A 19,286-nucleotide genomic window follows, 5' to 3' on the forward strand; every position below is an offset into this window, starting at 1 on the left:
AAGGGCTGAACGGGTTTGTTGGATTTTTTAAAAAGGCATGAAAATTATAGAATATGGATGGCATTAAGGGATGGAGAAAGTTGCATGTTGGGAACTTGACCCTTAGCTCTCAGAGATTCCTGGTTGAGCCATTTTCTATTCCACAACATACTGCAAAAAGTTCCCAAAAGGCACTGTGCTGGACAGCAGTATGTGACACACTGGGATACCTATCTGTGGCGCACTGCACTTTGCATTGACACAAGCACTCCTGGTGAGTACACACAGTCAGATGCAAGTAGCCAAGTGTGCACGGCCGTGAGCAATAGACGGACTTTGGCAGTTGTATGCCAACATAACTTGCATCTACCAATGCTTGTAGTGTAGACATGACCTAAGTGGGTTTAAAAACAGATGTCATTAAACTGATGCAAGCTGGGTTATGTGTCGAGACAAGACTTTAGAAAGTGATCATTTTTCCAATTGTGTTGCAACTCATGTCTGTAAATTATCTTATTAACAAACCATTTAAATAAGTTTCCTATGTCTTTAATCAGTGTCTTTGATAGGGAAGTTTCTCAGTAAAATAAAAGAAAACATGAGTTGCTGTAAAATGTGGTAGACTATCTGAAATATATATAGCTTCATAAAACTTAGTACAGAGAAATGTTCTAAACATTTTTCATTTACCACTAGATGGCATTTTGTTCCATGGAAATCAATGGTAGAAATCCTGGGTTTGGATTTACATGTAATAATAGGAAGCAGGAAATAATAGGAAATGAAAATACTTAGCTGATTCAGTTAGTAATTTAGTCTTGATTTTCTTTTGCAGGTTAGAGGCCATTAATGAAAGCTCAATTGTACTAGCAAATGTATGAGCTTTTCCATTCCATTCCATTCTGTTTCTCTTTGGATTGTGAGCTCTCTCACGGGAAAGACCATCTTCATTTTATGTCACATACAGTGCTGAGCACACTGTCAGTGCTTAATAATGCACTGCTGGGGGGAAGCTCCTTATTTTTAAATAAAAGACAATTCTAAGCCCTTTCCTGGCTACTGAATATACCCAGAATATTTGGCAAACATACACTGCTCCAGAGATTATGTTACATATAGCATTTCCTGATGTTACCTTAATGTCAGTTTAACATTCAGGACAAAGAGCAGCATAGAAGAGGCATTTCTATCCAGCAGCAAAGGAGTTAAATGTTCTGCTTGTAATTTAGTATACCTTATATTGGACCATTTTAACTCACACTGATTTGTGAAATGGTGACATGAAAATTATTCACATGCAGAAACAGATTTTGAACAGAAGTGGATCTAGCTTGACCAGTTGTCCGATTTTATAGAAACAGTCCCGATTTTTGGGTCTTTTTCTTATATAGGCTCCTATTACCCCCCACCCCGTCCCGATTTTTCACACTTGCTGTCTGGTCACCCTAAGTGGAGCTGGAGGCGGGGGGTGCCCACGGCAATATGTCATTTGTGGTGGCACCTTCAGTTACACCTATTGGCTTGAAAAGGCCCCACTCATATACTTAAAGCAAGGTGATGTCTGAGAGGGTCAAGAAGGGTCACATGCCCCTTCCCAGATGCCTTGGGGGGGCACATTCAGCAGGGAACCACAGAGGCAAAAGGAGCAGAACGTGGGGCTGCCGGACAGCCGCACGCTGGCAGCTCCTCCCGCAAGGCTCTACCGCCCCCCCCCCCCGCAATTACATAGGTAGTTTTAGTCACTGAAGAGTCACCAGGGATGTGTCTGCACACAATTTTATAGTAATGTGGATAAATTAAATTGTTAAATAAGAATCAGCCACAGCAAAATTCACTGAGTAATCAGAGCATCAATACACCATCCAAGGAAACAGTAACAAGAAAGTGTGTAATAAGCAACCACTTACCACAGACAAGTGCTCATTAACACATTTCCTACCACAGCCCTCTGTAAATAGGATTGCATGGCAGGAGAGACGGGGCTTCCACACTATTGCTGGGATGTGCACTAGCATGTTTTTAAGGAGCATCAGGGCCTGTGCTACTTGTTCCCCAAAACACTACAAACTATGGGCTTGTCTACATTGGAAAGCTTTGCTAATACAAGTTTTTCTTCTATAATTATACAGGTACAAGTATACTGAAACAGTGCATCCACACCACTTTCTTTAAGCTATTTAAGTCAGTGTGTGCTTTTCTGAAATAGCCACACCACATTCTGGGCAGATGGCCCATGGTGCAGTGTTCCACTGGTAGACTCAATGCATTCTGGGATTTTTCTTGCAGCACACAGAGATACCTACTGGAATTCCAGAACTTGAGGACAAACTGACAAACTCCCATGATTCCTTTCCTGGTATCCCATAATTTGTCTGGTTTTAGGAGGCCAGCACCATTTTCAAACTGCTGTCACATAGCATGGAGGAAGCACTGCTGAGCACTGAGATCCTGAACGTCATTAATACCAAAAGGGTGCTCCAGATGTACCTGGAAATAATGAAAATGGGTGGCTTTGGATGAGCAGTTAGCCAACCACCAGCATACCATTGAGCAGATACTGCAAAAGAAGGATGAAGAAACTAGCTAGTGACCCTTAACAGACACGCTCATGCGGACATAAAGCAATGCATAAGAACATAAAAACGGCCATACTGGGTCAGACCAAAGGCCCATCTAGCCCAGTATCCTGTCTTCTGATAGTGGCCAATGCCAGGTGCTTCAGAGGGAATGAACAGAACAGGTAATCATCACGTGATCCACCCTTTGTCGCCCATTCCCAGCTTCTTGCAAACAGAGGGTAGGGACACCATCCCCGCAAGTAGCCATTGATGGACCTATCCTCCATGAATTTATCTAGTTCTTTTTTGAAACCTGTTATGGTCTAGGTCTTCACAACATCCTCTGGCAAAGTGTTCCACAGGTTGACTCTGCGTTCTGTGAAAAAATATTTCCTTTTCTTTGTTTTAAACCTGCTGCCTATTAATTTCATGTGGTGACCCCTAGTTCTTGTGTTACGAGAAGGAGTAAACAACACTTATTTACTTTCTCCACACCAGTCATGATTTTATAGACCTCTATCATATCTCCCGTTAGTCGTCTCTTTTCCAAGCTGAAAAGGCCGAGTCTTATTAATCTCTCCTCATATGAAAGCCATTCCATACCCCTAATAGTTTTTGTTGCCCTTTTCTGAACCTTTTCCAATTCCAATGTATCTTTTTTGAGATGAGGCGACCACATCTGCATGCAGTATTCAAGATGTGGGCATACCAGGGATCTATATAGAAGCAATATGATATTTTCGGTCTTCTTATCTATCCCTTTCTTAACGATTCCCAACATCCTGTTAGCTTTTTTGATTGCCTCTGCACATTGAGTGGATGTTTTCAGAGAACTATCCACAATGGCTCCAAAATCTCTTTGTTGAATGGTAACAGCTAATTTAGACCCCATCATTTTATATGTATAGTTGGGATTATGTTTTCCAATGTGCATTACTTTGCATTTATCAACATTGAATTTCGTCTGCCATTTTGTTGCCCAGTCACTCCGTTTTGTGAGATACTTTTGTAGCTCTTCACAGTCTGCCTGGGACTTATCTTGAATAGTTTTGTATCATCTGCAAATTTTGCCACCTCACTGTTTACCCCTTTTTCCAGATCATTTATGAATATATTGAATAGGACTGTTCCCAGTACAGACCTTCCCTCTTATCCCCGACAGCTTACATTGCTTAACAGTCTTTGATGAGGGACCTTGTCAAAAGCATTCTGAAAATCTAAGTGCACTATATCCACTGGATCCCCCTTGTCCACGTGCTTTTTGAACCCCCACTCCCAAGAATTTTAGTAGATTGGTGAGGCATGGCTTCCCTTTCCAAATTCATGTTGACTTTTCCCCAATGCAGTATGGTATAGCAGCAGGAAGACTGCCTGAAGTGTTACAGTTAGTAAAACTAGTGAAAAACCTTGTCTCGCACTATGGTTTAAGATTTTTTTTCTTTTCAGTTTAGCTTAACCCTGTTCCCAATTGACATGATGATTACCCTATTCTGTTCATTCTCTTTGAAGCAGCTAACATTGGCCACTGTCAGAAGACAGGATACTTGGCTAGATGGACCACTGGTCTGACCCAGTATGGTTGTTCTTATGCTCTTTACTCAGAGCCAGATTACAGCAGCAGGTAAAGATAACAGTGTATCTTACTGTTGCTCAGGGCATAAGCAAGGAAGGGGGATCACAATTTATAGCAATTTGCTGCATAAAATGACTGCCCAGTCAGCTAGAAGGGGGAAGTAATGGGGAAGCATGTTTCCCTCTCAGTGCACTGGAATCTACGCTGCAGTATGTAGGCTAGGACAAAACTACATGGGTGCACCCAGGGTGACACCATAGCAATAGAACTAGTAGCTGTGAGGATTGGCCCTGGGGAATGGTAACAGTTTTGCAGACCCATGGATGCTTCTTGCTTCTATTTATGCTGTATCCAAGTGCTAGGTGTTTTAGAGAAGAAATAAAAAAACAAGATCCCTGCCTCTACTCTAATGGCCAGAGATCTAAAATGTTTGGATTGTTAGAAATATTATAAGGAAATATTTTATATACTCACACATACGTGACAGTCATAGAAGTTGTAAATCTGCCAGTTTAAAATTCATGACATGCTCAACAAAATGATCAACAGAATTAACAAATGTTTCTATCACACAATGACGGATATATAGCATCTGTTCTTAATTTACCCGGATTATCTATTTTTTCAGCAAAAATCATTAGTCCTTTAATGCAGTTCTGCTGAAAGGCTTTATTTGTCTGGATGCAGAAGACAAAAGCTATTACGAGAAAATTAAAATATTAGTCTCTTTTCTTATGAAATCATAAACATGTAGAATATAAAGTTTATACTTCGTAAATATAAGCTTTATACTGGTATTTTACAGAGCAGGAAATGTAGAATGACTAAAGCCCAGTCTACACTACAGAATTAGGTCAATGCAAGGCAGTTTATGTCCATCTAACTCCATAAGTGTCTACACTAAAATGTTGTTCCCTACCACGTAACTTGCTCACCACACTGGCTTAATAACTCTACCTCTGCAAGAGGTGTAGCATTTAGGTCGATGTAGTTAGGGCAACGTACGTCGACTTTAGTGGCCTCCAACAGGTGTTCCACAATGCCTCACCATGACTGTTCTGGTCACTGTTTTGAACTCCATGGCCCAGCAGCCAGGTATGCGCCCCTCCCCTTTTAAAGCTCTGTGAATTTTTGAAATTCCATTTCCTGTTTGCTCGGTGTGGAGAGCTCACCTAGCACATCTAGCAACTTCCCCGCTGACCATGCCAGCTCCACGATGCAGACATGCTTCTGCCTGAAGTACGCAGAAGATGATGGATCTCTTGGGTCTGTGGGGAGAAGAGGCTGTGCAGGCACAACTCCAATCCAGCTGTAGAAACATTGACATCTATAAGTAGATTGCTCATGGCACGGGAGAGACGGGCTACAAGAGGGACGTGCAGCAGTGCCACTGGAAAGTCAAGGAGCTGCGGTAGGTGCACCAGAAGGCAACAGAAGCTAACAGGCACTCTGGTATGGAGCCGCAGACATGTTGCTTTTATAAAGAACTGCATGCCATCCTTGGCAAAGACCTCATGACCACTGCCAAGAGTCGCATGGATACTTCGGGGGAGCTGGAGCCACAGGCCCACAAAGTGAACAGTGAGGAGGTGGTATTGAATGAGGAAGAGGAGGAGGAGTATGTGGGACAGGCAACTGGGCGAACCAGTGGTGAAGTGAGCCAGGATCTGTTCTTGACTCCAAAGCAGTCGAGCTAGTTCCTACAGTCCAGCATGGGCGAACCTGATGCAGTGGAAGGAACCTCTGGTAGGTGTGCAGGTTACTTTGATATTGCAGGGACACCTCTGTTCATTTACTCTTTTTAAATCATTTCATCTTTTTAATAGTGACGAGGTAGTAAAATAACCAAGTGAGGTAGAGTCGCTATCTGCTTCTCATTCCCATGTACAATTTGGCAGAGGGGGCCCTGTGGAACAGTTTATGTGCACCAGTACGTCCCATCAATCCTCCGTAGAGATCTCAAGGAAAGTTTCATGAAGGTAGTCTGCAATCCTCTCCTGAAGGTTTCTGGGGAAGGCTGCCTTAGGACACTTTCCCACACCACTGAGCAATTACTTCAGCAAGCACTATTGCAGCACACAAGCTAGCAGCGTATGGACCCGGTCTGCAGCCGTATGAATGTAGGAGCTGTTCCCTTTCAGCCTGTTACCCTCAGAAGATATCACCTAAAATCACCACTGCCTGTGGGATACAGTGCCAGTATTCAGTTCAATGGCTCTTTCCACAGGCACTTGTGCCCGTGAGCTATCCCCCGCTTATTGTCCCAACTTGCCACCCCTCCCCACCCCGCCCCGTTGTACTCACCCTGGCTGGGACTTCTGCTGTGCTCGCTCAAGGAATCCCAACGAGAAGTGAGAATGTAGTGCTTGCAACTTGTGTGGATCAAGGGGAATGAGTTCAGTATACCAAGTTTCCATTTATCCTGTGAATACACTCACAATACTACCTCTGTTCATTGTATCTTTTGCAGCTTAAAATGTGGCCTTGAGGGTCTCTCCAACCACACCAGCAGAGTAGCTCAGCCAGATGAGGAGTAGAAGGAAGAAAACGGAGGATGACATGTTCTAAGAGACCCTGCAAGCCTCTGGCTCTTCGGATACCAAACACAGGGCTTTCAGGATCACCATCTCGGATGGAATGGACAGATCAGAGAGGAGCAAAGCACAGGACAAGGAGAGAAACAGGCAACAGGACATGCTAGTGCTTCTCAAGAGGCAAACAAATGCTGGAGACTCTTGTTGACCTTCAGGTTCAACAGACCCATGCTCACCTCCCTCTGCGGCCCATAGAGAACTGTACCTCCCTACGCTCCCCCACTCCCATTCCATGTAGTGTCCAGGGCCGCTGCATTACCCCTACCACTTTACCCTGGAGAACAGTACAGATAATCACAGCCACACATACAGTAACCACGTCTCTCACAGATCAGTCTATGTGTTGGTGAAATGAAAATGACTTTTCTTTCCCTTTCAAGGTTCTTTTTCTTGTATTTGTAACATTTCATTCAGTTATAAATAGGTCTGTTTGCATGGGTTTGGAATAGAACTCTAGTTCTGGAAACTTAATTCATCTTTATTAGTTCACAACATATACTGGCTGGATCTCACATTATTCAGAGATAATAGCAAGAGGTGCACATCCCCCCCCAACTCATTACAAGGTTCACATCAGGGTTCAAAAAAAACCCAACAAAAAAAGGCCAGGCAGAACACAGTACAGCAAAACACATTATTGTGGCTCGCTATTAAAATGGTCTTTCAAAGCCTCCCTGAGCCATATATCTCCCTATTGAGCTCTTCCTATAGCCTTGGTATCTATCTGCTCAAAATCTGCAGACAGCTTTTCCACCTGCTCCCTCCACCCCAGAAGAAACTTTCTCTCCTTTGTTTCACGGATATTATGAAGCGCATAGCAGACAGCTCTAACCATGGGAATATTTTTTTCACTGAGATCTAATCTCATGAGTGGACTGCAGCAGTGGCTTTTCAAATGGCCAAAGACACATTCAGCTGTCATTCTGCACCGGCTCAGCCTGTAGTTGAAGTGCTCCTTGCTGCTGTCGAGATGGCTGGTGTATGGCTTCATGAGCTATGGGAGTAAGGGGTAGGCTGGGTCTCTCAGCATCACTATTGGCATTTTAACATCCCTAATGATGATCCTCTGGTCTGGAAGTAAGTCCCTGCTTGCAGCTTTCTGAACACGCCTGTCTTCTTAAACGTACATGACACGTGCATCTTTATGTCGGTAAAATGTCCCCAGTGATCCACCAGCGCTTGCAATACCACAGAAAAGCAGCCCTTTCTTTTGACGTACTCTGTGGCAAGGTGGACTGGTGCCAAAATGGGGATATGCTTGCCATCTGTCGCCCCACTGCAGTTTGGCAACCCCATTGCTGCAAAACCATCCGCTATGTCCCGCACATTGCCCAGAGTCACAGTCCTTTGTAGTAGAACATGATTAATGGCTCTGCACACTTGCATCACAGCAACCCCCCAGTGAATTTCCCAGCTCGAAATTGATTCCCAATCGACGACAGCAATCTGGCACTGCAAGCTTCCACACAGCGATCGCCACTCACTTCTCCACTGGCTGTGGAGCTCTCATTTTGGTGTCGCTGTGCCGGAAGGCTGGGGCGAGCTCCACACGCTTCCAGGAATGTGGCCCTCCATTTCTGAAAGTTCTGCTCACCATCCCAAGCCTGCATAACAATGTGATTCCAACAGTCAGTGCTTGTTTCTCCGGCCCAGAACTAGTGCTCCACCATTTGCAGCTTCTCCGTGAAGGCCAACACCCATGAATTGTTTCTTTCTATGTCCAACAGCAAGCTAGCCTCCAAGGAATCATCATGTTCCCTGCGGCTCCTCTGGCAGTTCTGCAAATGCTGCAGATCAGGTGCATTGCACTTGCAACGCTCATCACAATAGTGCATGGATCCTGCACAGCTCTGCTTCTCACAGAGATGGCGGATGCATGGGTTTGTGGGGCTTTTGAAAAGAGACAACACATTATGAGATGCAGATAAAATTATGGGATGGAGAAAACTGCATCATGGGACATTTGAACCATGCTCCCAGTCACCCCTGTATGACTCATTTTCCCCTATGAGGTATTGCAAGCCTTTCCCAAAACCCCCTGCACTAAATGGTGCTGAGTTGCACTGTGGGATAGCCACCTACGGTACACTGCTCTCTGCATTGATTCAAGTGCTGGTAGTGAGGATGCACACCGCGGACATAAGGGGTGTAGTGTGGACATGGAAAAGCAACTTAATTACTGAGGGAGCAGTATGTTGTGTAACTTTGGTTGACTTAATTTTGTAGTGTTGACTTGCCGTTAACATGCATTTAAAATTCCTTAAGCATATCCTTCACAATACAAAATATGTATCCATGGCTATTTTATACGACTTACCTGAAGTATGATCAAAATAATTTTATAACTTTTGATTATAAATACTATATACTGAAGAAATTTAAATTAATTATTACTGACCTTCGGATACATTTGACTGGATAATATGGTATCAGTAATAACTACATCTACCTTAAGTCTTTCTCTGCTGTTTAGATTTCCTACATATATTATTTAGCTGTAATTTTCCATTTTGTTTTAAATATCATGGAAGCCAACAATAAGCTGCTTTTTTAAACAATTCAATTTTTTCAGTTGATCAGACCAGTTTATCTAGGGTACTATTTTGTCTCCAGTAGTGACCTAATACTAGTGATTCAGAAAGAGTCAGATAGAAATGTCCATTATGTTCCTAGCCAGTAATGCTGTTCTGGAAACAGGTGGAGGAATTCCTTCCATGACTATTGAGAGACCAGTTTATGCCGTAAAATTTAAGATTTGAATGCTGTCATTCAAATTTGTTCAACAAGCCTATTCTCACACCCATTGTGTTCACTCTGCTTGGGGACAGGCTATAACAATGACTGCTCTTACATACTCATTTCACTGCATTTTTCTGATTAAATCTTCATTCTGAGATAAACATTAACTATGTAGCTTTATTGAATAACTGAAGAAAGTATAGACTACTCCTTCCCCTACCCCACCCCTGCAAAAAAAAATTATTATTAACAGAAAAGAATTACGTGCAGGTACAGCAAATAAAAATATGGAACGCCATTACAAAAATGGCAAAAGATGATGGGGAGATGTTTTACAGCAAATGAAATAAATTAAAAACTATCAAGTTGTTAATATACAAACTGTAATCCTATTAAGTGATAGACCTAGACCAGCCGTACAATTGGGAGATTAAAAAGCCTCTTTTAAAGGCACAGTCATGCTTTATTTTTTTATAACTTGGAGGCAGGGCCCCATGTGGTGCACACAAGCTAAATTCAGTTGCAAGAGCTCCTGATTTCTGCATCCATGCTAATTTTCATGCCACACTGAAAATTCTGTAATAGCGTGATGTATTTGCAAAGTCATTCCAGAACATACTTTAATTAAATCTAAAAATGCAATATGTAATCCATGTGACAGGTTTGTTCTAGAGAGAGATAAAAATTATACCTTCATAAACTTTTTGGTTTCCATTGTGCTGTGGAGTATCTTGCAGTGTATATAGGCTGCAAAAAGCTGATATATCAAATCAGACTCCAGGTACACAGGCTGCAGAAAAAGCTCCCTTTGGCTACTCATTGCTGGAATATGGGGGGTGGGAGGTGGTGTGTGTGTGAAAAATGGCAGGTCATTACAGTCCGTATGCTAGGGGCAAGCAAAAAATGAGGAAAAAACATGAAAAAATTCCCGTGTAGCCCACTGAAAACAAACAAACAATTACAGGGGCAACCCATATGGAGAAAGAAACACCCGGGGGAAAACAAGGAAAGAATAAGATTTTAAAACCCAGGAAAAGCATTTGGGGAAAAAAATACAGAAAAAAACCCATAACAAAATACAAAAATGGAAAACAAGAAAAGGTAGTGGGCAAGTTACAAGGACCATTTTGCATAGAAATGTGGAGGGGGGAAAAAAAAAGGAAAAGGAAAATCTCTGGGAAAATATAAAGCAAAGTTAAAGTAAAAAAATCCATATATATAAAAGAAATACATCTACAGGTGGAAATTAAAGGAAAAAAATCAGATTGGGAAAGATGCGGGGAAGCAAGGCCAATACACTGTTTCTGCATGGCTATTATCTATGGTGTCTAAATCTCTTCCCTGACAAACTGTTTTTCCTTTGTCTTGTACAGATCTAAGTGCACAGTCGCCATTTTAATAACAAAACATCAACAAATGGGACAATGCCTCTGAAGTGAGATGCCTCCTGCATTCCTGCCCTCAAGTGCAGCAGTTGCCAGGACCCAAAAAGTCAGGAAGACAACTGAACCCTTTTTGTTTTGTATTGCATTTTTCTTAAACATTTTCCATCATACTAGTATAGATAAGATTCCTGTGACCATCAGTAGTGCTGTCCAGGCCTGTTCTGTGCAGTTACATGAAACAATGGTTAAAATGCTAACTGCCAGTATATATTAGTGCATTCACAATTGCTGACACAGGCAATAATGCAACACACAGTAAGAATTTTCACAGATAATACAGACAAGTCACATTTACAATACTACAAAACAACTCTCTTTACTGCTAATCATTTCACTAGTGAGAGAGACAAGCAGATAGCATATTACAAGAGATATAGCTATACACAAACTCCAGTTTCCCAAAATAGGTCCATTTCCTCCAGTGTATGTAAAATATATCAAAGCGTTATCTAAAATCTTGTTCAGCTTAATTTAACATTACATTTTATTGATATCTATGAGGACTCACTGTATTTAAATGTAATGTTATCTAGAGGAACCAATTTATTAAGTGTATTTTCACCTTGTCACCCTGTAGCAAGTTCTATTGTCAGTGTACTTTTTGTCTGTCTAAAGCAAACTAATTCTAGAGTTTGGATCTAACCTGGATACATAAAATGCCATTTTAATCATTTTTCTGCAGGCAGTAAATGTGTGTGACACCATGAAAACAGCTCAGTAGAAAGGTTTGGTTTTTAGTTTAAAAGTGATAGATTTTAAGATATTTTAACCAGCACGACTGCTATGTGCAAATGAACCGAGAAGTGGGATCACGGAAGGAGCCAAACCCTATTTCCCTCTGATGTGACAGTCCTATTACTAAGCTATTAACTCCAAAGAGCAGCAACAAGAGGGAAAATAACAAGGGGGCTAGGGGCATGAAGAAGCAAGATGACAAGAAGATTAGAAATCAGAGTACTGATTAGCCCTGGCTGGGATGATTTAGTTGGAGATTGGTCCTGCTCTGAGCAGGGGGTTGGACTAGATGGCCTCCTGAGGTCCCTTCCAACCCTGATATTCTATGATTCTATGAGTACAATTTGTCCGAGATATTCTGCAGTGGGCCAACAAGTATTCACTAGATCTGAATGAATCGTTTACTCCATGGTTATGACGAGTTTGTAGCCAGATCATTTTCTTAAAAAAAACTGATATTTTTATTGACTTTTTCTTTTATTACACTAGATTGACTAGAAACAGTTTTGCTGTGAACAGTACGCTATGTCTTCACTGCAAAAGAGGTGTGTTTTTTACATCAAGATGTAAAATCATAGTGGATACAAGATACAGGTAGTTGAAATCAACTCTATACCTCCCACTCATTTACATCAACTCACTACATCAAGATACAAGCTATCCATCACTCATCTCCATTAGGATTCTACATTGCAATAACAACTAACCAGAGACAGTTATTTCGGTGAAGTGAAGACATGGCCTCGGATTGGAAATTTTTGGGGGGCAAATAGTAAATTTGCCAATAAATTGGGGGGAAACTATTCACAAATTCAGATCAAATTCAGCAAATAGCTTAACAGATTCATAGATTCCAACGCTAGAAGGGCCCATTGTGATCATCTAGTCTCCTGTGTAACACAGCCCAAAGAACTTCCCCAATGTAATTCTTACAGTATATTTTTTAGAAAATATCCCATCTTGATTCAAAAATTGCTAGTGATAATGAATTCATTATGACCCTTGGTAAACTGTTCCAATGGTTAACTATTCTCAGTTAAAAATGTATGCCTTATTTCCAGTCTGAATTGGTCTAGCTTCAACTTCCAGCCATTGGATTGTGTTATATCTTTCTCTGCTAGATTTAAGAGACCATTATTAAATATTGGTTCCCCGGGTAAGTACTTATAGACAAGGGGCGGGTAAACTTTTTGGCCTGAAGGCCACATCGGGTTTCCAAAATTGTATGGAGGGCCAGTTATGGGAGGCTCTGCCTCCCCAAACAACCAGGCGTGGCCCAGCCCCCACCCCATATCTGACCCCCCCCACTTCTCGCCCCTGACTGCTCCCTGCTGCTCCATCCAACCCCCCTCTCCTTCCTGCTGGGACCCCTGCCCCCCATTCAACCCCCGTTTCCCACCCTCTGACCGCCCCAAAGCCTATCCATACCCCCACCCCCTGATCACCACCCCAAACTCCCCTGCCCTCTATCCAACCCCCCCACTCCCTGCCCCCTTACCATGCTGCCTGGAGCACAGATGGCTGGCGGCGCTACAGCACCAGAACCAGCAGATATGCCGCCAAGCTGGAGCCAGCCACACCACTGCACAGCACAGAGCACCGGGTCAGGCTGCGGATCTGCAGCCCCGCTGCCCAGAGCATTGTGCTGGCAGCGCAGTGAGCTGAGGCTGCAGGGGAGGGGGAACACCAGGGGAGGGGCCGGGGGCTAGCCTCCTGGGCCAGGAGCTCAGGGGCTGGGCAGGAGGGTCCTATGGGCTGGATGTAGCTGGTCCTATGGGCTGGATTCCTTTACCTTCTCTCTGTTAAACTGAAAAGATTGAACTCTGAATCTATCACTGTAAGGCAGGTTTTCTAATCCTTTAATCATTCTTGTGGCTCTTCTCTGAACCCTTTCCAACTGATCAACAGCCTTCTTGAATTGTGGACACAAAACTGGACACAGTATTTCTGTATTTTGCACTGGTGCAACTGCTGCTGAGATAAAATTACCTCTCTGCTCCTTGAGATTAACATTTTATGCATCCCAGGACTGCATTAGCCCTTTTGGCCACAGCATTACAGTGGGAGCTGGTGTTCAGCTCATTATTGATCATGACCCCCAGATCTTTTTCAGAATCACTGCTTCTCAGGATACTCTCCTGTCCTGTAAGTATGGCCTATATTCTTTGTTCCTAGAAGTATAATTTATAGTTAGCCACATATCGAGTGATCCAGATCTCTCTGTGTATCCGTGTCCTGTCCTCTTCATTATTTACCACTCCTAACTGAAAATTTTATCAATGATGACTATGTTTCCTTCCAGGCCATTGATAAAAATGTTAAATAGCGTAGAACCACAAACTGATCCCTGTGGGACCTCACTGGAAACAACCATTTAATAATTCTCCATTTACAATTACATTTCAAAACCTATGAGTTAGCCAACTTTTAATCTATTTAATGTGTGCCATGTTCATTTTATATTATTCTCGTCAATGCCTTACAGAAGTCTAAGTATATTACATCAACACTATTCCCTTAGCAGCCAAACTTGTAATCTCATTAAAAAAAGGTATCAAGTTAGTTTGACATAAACCCATGTTTATTGGCATTAATTATATTATCCTTCTTTAATTCTTTATCAGTGAAGTCTTGTATCAGCCGCTCCATCATCTTGCTCGAGATTGATGTCAGGCTGACAGGCCTATAATTACCTGGGTCATCCTGTTCACCCTTTTTAAATATTGGCACATTAACTTTCTTCCTGTCTTCTAGAGCTTCCTTGGGGTACCAAGACTTACTGAAAATCAACAGCTGAAAAAGAAATGGAAAATAAATTTTAAAATGTCTAAACTTTCAGCCATTTTGACACCGAATGTTAAAACTGTGTTTGAACCATTTTGAAATGAAACTTGACATTTCAAAATCCATTTTGTAAAGGAATATAGCTAATTACGAAATAGTTTTGGGTTTGAACAAATTTTGTTTTGGGTTGAATGAAATGTTTTCAAGTTTTTTGTTCCTGCAAGAAAAAACAAATCCACTTTCAGTTCAAACCAAACTCCCCCACACAGTTTGGCCCCCGAACCACACACACACAAAATCAATTATTTTCTTAGGTCTGACCCTGCACTCAATATTTGAACAATGATGGTGAGTAGTGATTTGTCACATAAAACTGATGGTATTGTTTCTCTTTCCTGAGGTGGTGAATATAATTCCTATAATCAGGAAGGGAGTTTGATGAAGCAAAAGGGTATCTGAATGTCTCTGGGAGAAAAGCAAGAAAAGTAAAATGTTGCATTTCTCTTTCTTTATCATGTAGCCCTTGTTTGAAGCAATTTTCCTATATTAAACTTCTGTAAGAATGAATGACTACATGCAGAATTTAAATTGAATTTTCTCATCACATTTACACAAAATAATTGCGTGTGCAAATCTAGCTTCAAAGGATTCAGTCAGGTTCCTGTCTGGTTTTTTTTTTTTTTTTTAACTGCCTCTGTATCAGCGCTCTGTGGAGAGATTTTGGGAACCATATCTCTACACCAGGGATCATCAACCTTTGGCACGCAGCCCGCAGGCCAAGGGATGTGCTGGCTGCCGCTTCTCGCAGCCCCCATTGGCCTGGAGAGGCGAACCACGGCCAGTGGGAGCTGCGATTGGCTGAACCTGCGCATGCAGCAGGTAAACAAACCGGCCCAGCCTGGCCCACCAGGGGACTTACCCTGGCGGGCCGCGGGACAAACCTTGCAGATCCCTGCTCTATACTTTAAGGGTTGACCCATACAGAATGCACCGCTTTCAGTGTGAGCATGTAAACTTGTAATAAGCTTTCCACAAACATTTATGAGAATAAAACTTAATCAACCCAAATGTTCTGAAAAAGCAAACAAAAGGGGAACATTTTATTTTTAAATTTGAATGCTCATAATTTTTGTAGTATTTGCCCACCTCTATTTTCTACATACTTACTGTGTTTATTAAGGGATTATATGAGTTAGCTGTAGATTTACATTACTTTTGTAACTTTACAGATTATTAGCTGAGAGACAAAAAATAACATTAAACTCTGCTATGGAACTCACTGCCAACAGAAATCAGGTTGAACCACATCAGTGACCTACGGGTCATGTTGCAAGACTCCTTTCTGATGTCCATCTTCTGCTCCTGGAACTAATGATGGAAGAATAATTCTTCTAAACAAAGTAGTTTGATTCCAAGGGTAGAGGAATGGAATTTGACTCCTTCTCTAGAAGACAGGGATGTTCTTCTATGTTTATCTAATGTTACACTGACACTCTAGTGGTGAGTTCCACATAAATGCTAACAACCATTAGAGAAAAAATCCCTATAGAAAGAAGTCTGAGTACACCACTACCTTTTTAGAACAGTTGTAATTTCATTAAAATAGGAACATAATTTAAAGATTATTCTCTGATGATTTACTCATGCAAATTGCACATAAAAGAAAACAGTACAGTTTGTGAAACGTTAAAATGTAAAGACTTGAAATGATAAGTACAGAAGTAGTGTGACACATGTCTCAAAACGGAATTCATGGTTGTACAACTAATAACTGTTTTCTCTATTTGCTGAACACAGACATGTTTATTATGGTTCTTTTCCCAACCCCATTCGTTAAATGCTTACATGTCTCCTCACATCTATGTAGACTTATTTTACAGGCACAACAGTTTTATTAAAAAAAAATCACTTGCATAAATAAGATAAAAAATGCCTTAGTGTTTAGGAAAGAGAATGATATTGTAACCAATGAGGTTTTATCTAGTTCACCAAAATTACAATGAAACATAGTAACTGTATAGCTTTCCTGTGTAATTCACATTTTGTGCCTTTGAGATAAAGTCCCTTCTCACAAGACTTATGGTATATTTTACCACTGCGGAATTTTTTAGTAACTAACTTTTTTCCCCATGAAACTGGTAAAAGTATTTAAACATATGGATTTATCAACTCAAAAATTACTTCCTTGTTTTTAAAATACAAAATATTTAGAATTCCTATTTTCACACTTACAGCACTGAAATGACATACACACAATTCAGATATGTCTTTGTCCAGTTTTGATTATAGTATGATTGTATATTATACAAATTATGTTCTTCCTCTGTATTACCAATTACATTTCATAGATTTAAAAATGAATCTCATAAGGAATTTGATAGCACTGAGATTTAAAACAGTGTAGCATGGAGAAGGAAGAGAAAATGAACTACACAACCCATTATAAATGCATTAAATCTTTGTTATATACATAATGGAATCCTGTCTTACTGCCAAAATTTGCTACTCTTTTGCTATTATACGAAGTTTTCTGACCTGAAAGCACACATCTACTTTTTTCCCCCCAACATAATCTGTTGTAAAATATTGTACTGTATTTTGAACATGAGTACAGAATCCAAATAGGTAATGGCACATTTAAAAAACTCAATATCCTACAGACGACTGGATAATGAGAAAAAGTGTACCTACAATCATCTCATCAGAAACAAACGTACATCATGGAATGTTAGTTATCCAAGTTCACACTGTAAATAACATTTTTAAACTGCAATCTATCAGCCAGCATCACATTGAAGGCATCTTTAAACATTCAAGCAAAGACTGCTGGCATAAACTACTGAACCATCCTCACACACATACGCGCACATACACGCCACATTATAATTACATTGTTTCCAAGATATGGTAGATACTGATTTTTCCACAAGAAAGGTATCAAAATTTTGCTACTAAAAGATGACAGTGCTTACACAAGAATTAAGTACAAGTTAGCTTGCAAATACAAGACCATGATTAAGAAGAAGGGAAAAAGTGTTTAACAAAAGTTTTTTAGGCTTTTCTGGCATCCATACTCGTGTATGAGTAAACTCCTTAGTCTGTGATTCAAAAATCCACAACGTATCAAGCTAGCTATGAAAATTATTCCATATTTGATAACCCTGTGTTGTACAATATCTTTTTACTGTTTTCTACTAGCCTACTAACAAAGGGTAGCTGTAGATCATTGTTTTGACAGCAGAAATAAAGCTCCTGCTTTAAAATTAAAGTGTTGAAAAAATTGGCATCAGTTTTTAAAGAAAATCTAGTTAGTAATGACCCTCATCTAGTTTAGGTATGTGCACAAAAGTACTGTATGTCCCTACACCATACTGGCCCTGTTAAACAATTTAAAAAAAAAAACCAAACAAACAAAACAGTTAATAAGCCAAACAAAATGCTACACATGATACAAAGCAAACATTTTCTCCCAATGTTCTCTCTCTCATAATGTGCAAAACAATAAAAAGGCAAAAAGACTAAAAGCAAATGTACTATTACTGTCTTTTTCTCTTGCCTAGTGCTTTATGACCTTGCCAACATTACAAAGTCAATAGGGACTATGCAGAACTTTGGTATAAAATGTCACATAATATTACTATCACAGTCTTGGGGATCAGCTTTAATAATTCACCCCAAAGTTGGTTGAAATAATACCAAATTAAAAGTGAAATAAACCACATTGTACTTTACACACACTTTACACATTGAGCACAGAAAATAACTAGTAAATCATCTTTTTAAAAAAAAAAAAATCCATCTTCTTCAAGGAGACTAGAAACTGCTGTTCAGTCTCCTCTTCATCTGCCCATCTTAAAGCCAAATTTAAATTTAAATTTTAAAAATGAGTAATTTTAAGCTACATATTTTTTTAGATGGAGACTGGTCTTGATTTCCCTTTAAAGTCACAAATGTATATCTAAGAAACTGTTGCAATGCAAGTTTTTAATCAACTTCCTGAAGGCTGTGACTGGGAAGGTGGAGCCATAACGATCTGTGAAAGCACTGGCTCTGGACTCTGGTCCGCCATCTGGGTGAGAACGGACGTGGCTACGGCTTCTGCCTTGGAGGTGGAACTTACTCCATTGGAAGTGCTGACAGAACTATGCTGAATAGCTTCTGCATGTGGACTATTTGGCACTGAAATGTCTTCAGAACTGTCATCTTTATCTGCAGCTAAAGAAAAAAAATTCACTTGCTGTTTTTTCTAAAATATGCATAAAAAAATGTTCAGCTAACAATACGAGTCCTGTAAATAATCACAATTAATAGCACATATACAAAGACATTTGTCAAACATTTATTTTTAGTATAATTGCTATATATACATAAAGATGAACAGGTAACTTGGTTCGTATTTTTTGATAAAAACCAGGATAGAAGGTTAGAATACTTATGGACACAGGTACATTTTCAAATGATTATTCCCACCTATTTAAAACCACAGTTAATTTTGGTTGATTTTCCATCTAGTGCAGGAACTGATGACTACAACACCTGAGTCTAATGATGCACACACATGAGAACAGTAGTTATAGTCTAAATGCCACCAGCTGTTCTATAGTTATGTGAATTAATTGGATTCAGATTTTTTAAAAACCACAAGATACTGCATTTGACTAGTAATTCAGCAAGAGAATCATTCTCAGTTTGATCATTAATAATGTTTATGAAAATCACTCTCTGTAATGCAGTAAATTGCTATTGCTCAGTTGGACAAGAAAGTTTTCAATATGCAAAATCTTCATTCTTTCAACAGGGTGAAATTCCATTTGTTTTGCTTAGCACTTAAATATCTGCCAATAAGAGTTAATTAATGTATGATAAAAAAGTCTTTAAA

The 19,286-nt window shown here is 40.4% G+C and overlaps 1 protein-coding gene across 1 annotated transcript in view; it reads right to left on the bottom strand.

Moving 5' to 3' along the window:
* Positions 1 to 16,304: 16,304 nt before the first annotated feature.
* Positions 16,305 to 19,286, bottom strand: part of ATF2 (activating transcription factor 2) — an 86,883-nt gene continuing 83,901 nt past the window's right edge. Inside the window, 1 exon segment of the mRNA XM_074967625.1 lies at positions 16,305 to 18,622. Coding sequence (XP_074823726.1) covers positions 18,396 to 18,622 — 227 coding nt within the window. The 3' untranslated portion in view covers positions 16,305 to 18,395.

Source organism: Natator depressus, chromosome 11 (genome assembly GCF_965152275.1).
Source record: "Natator depressus isolate rNatDep1 chromosome 11, rNatDep2.hap1, whole genome shotgun sequence".
Lineage (NCBI taxonomy): Eukaryota > Metazoa > Chordata > Testudines > Cheloniidae > Natator > Natator depressus.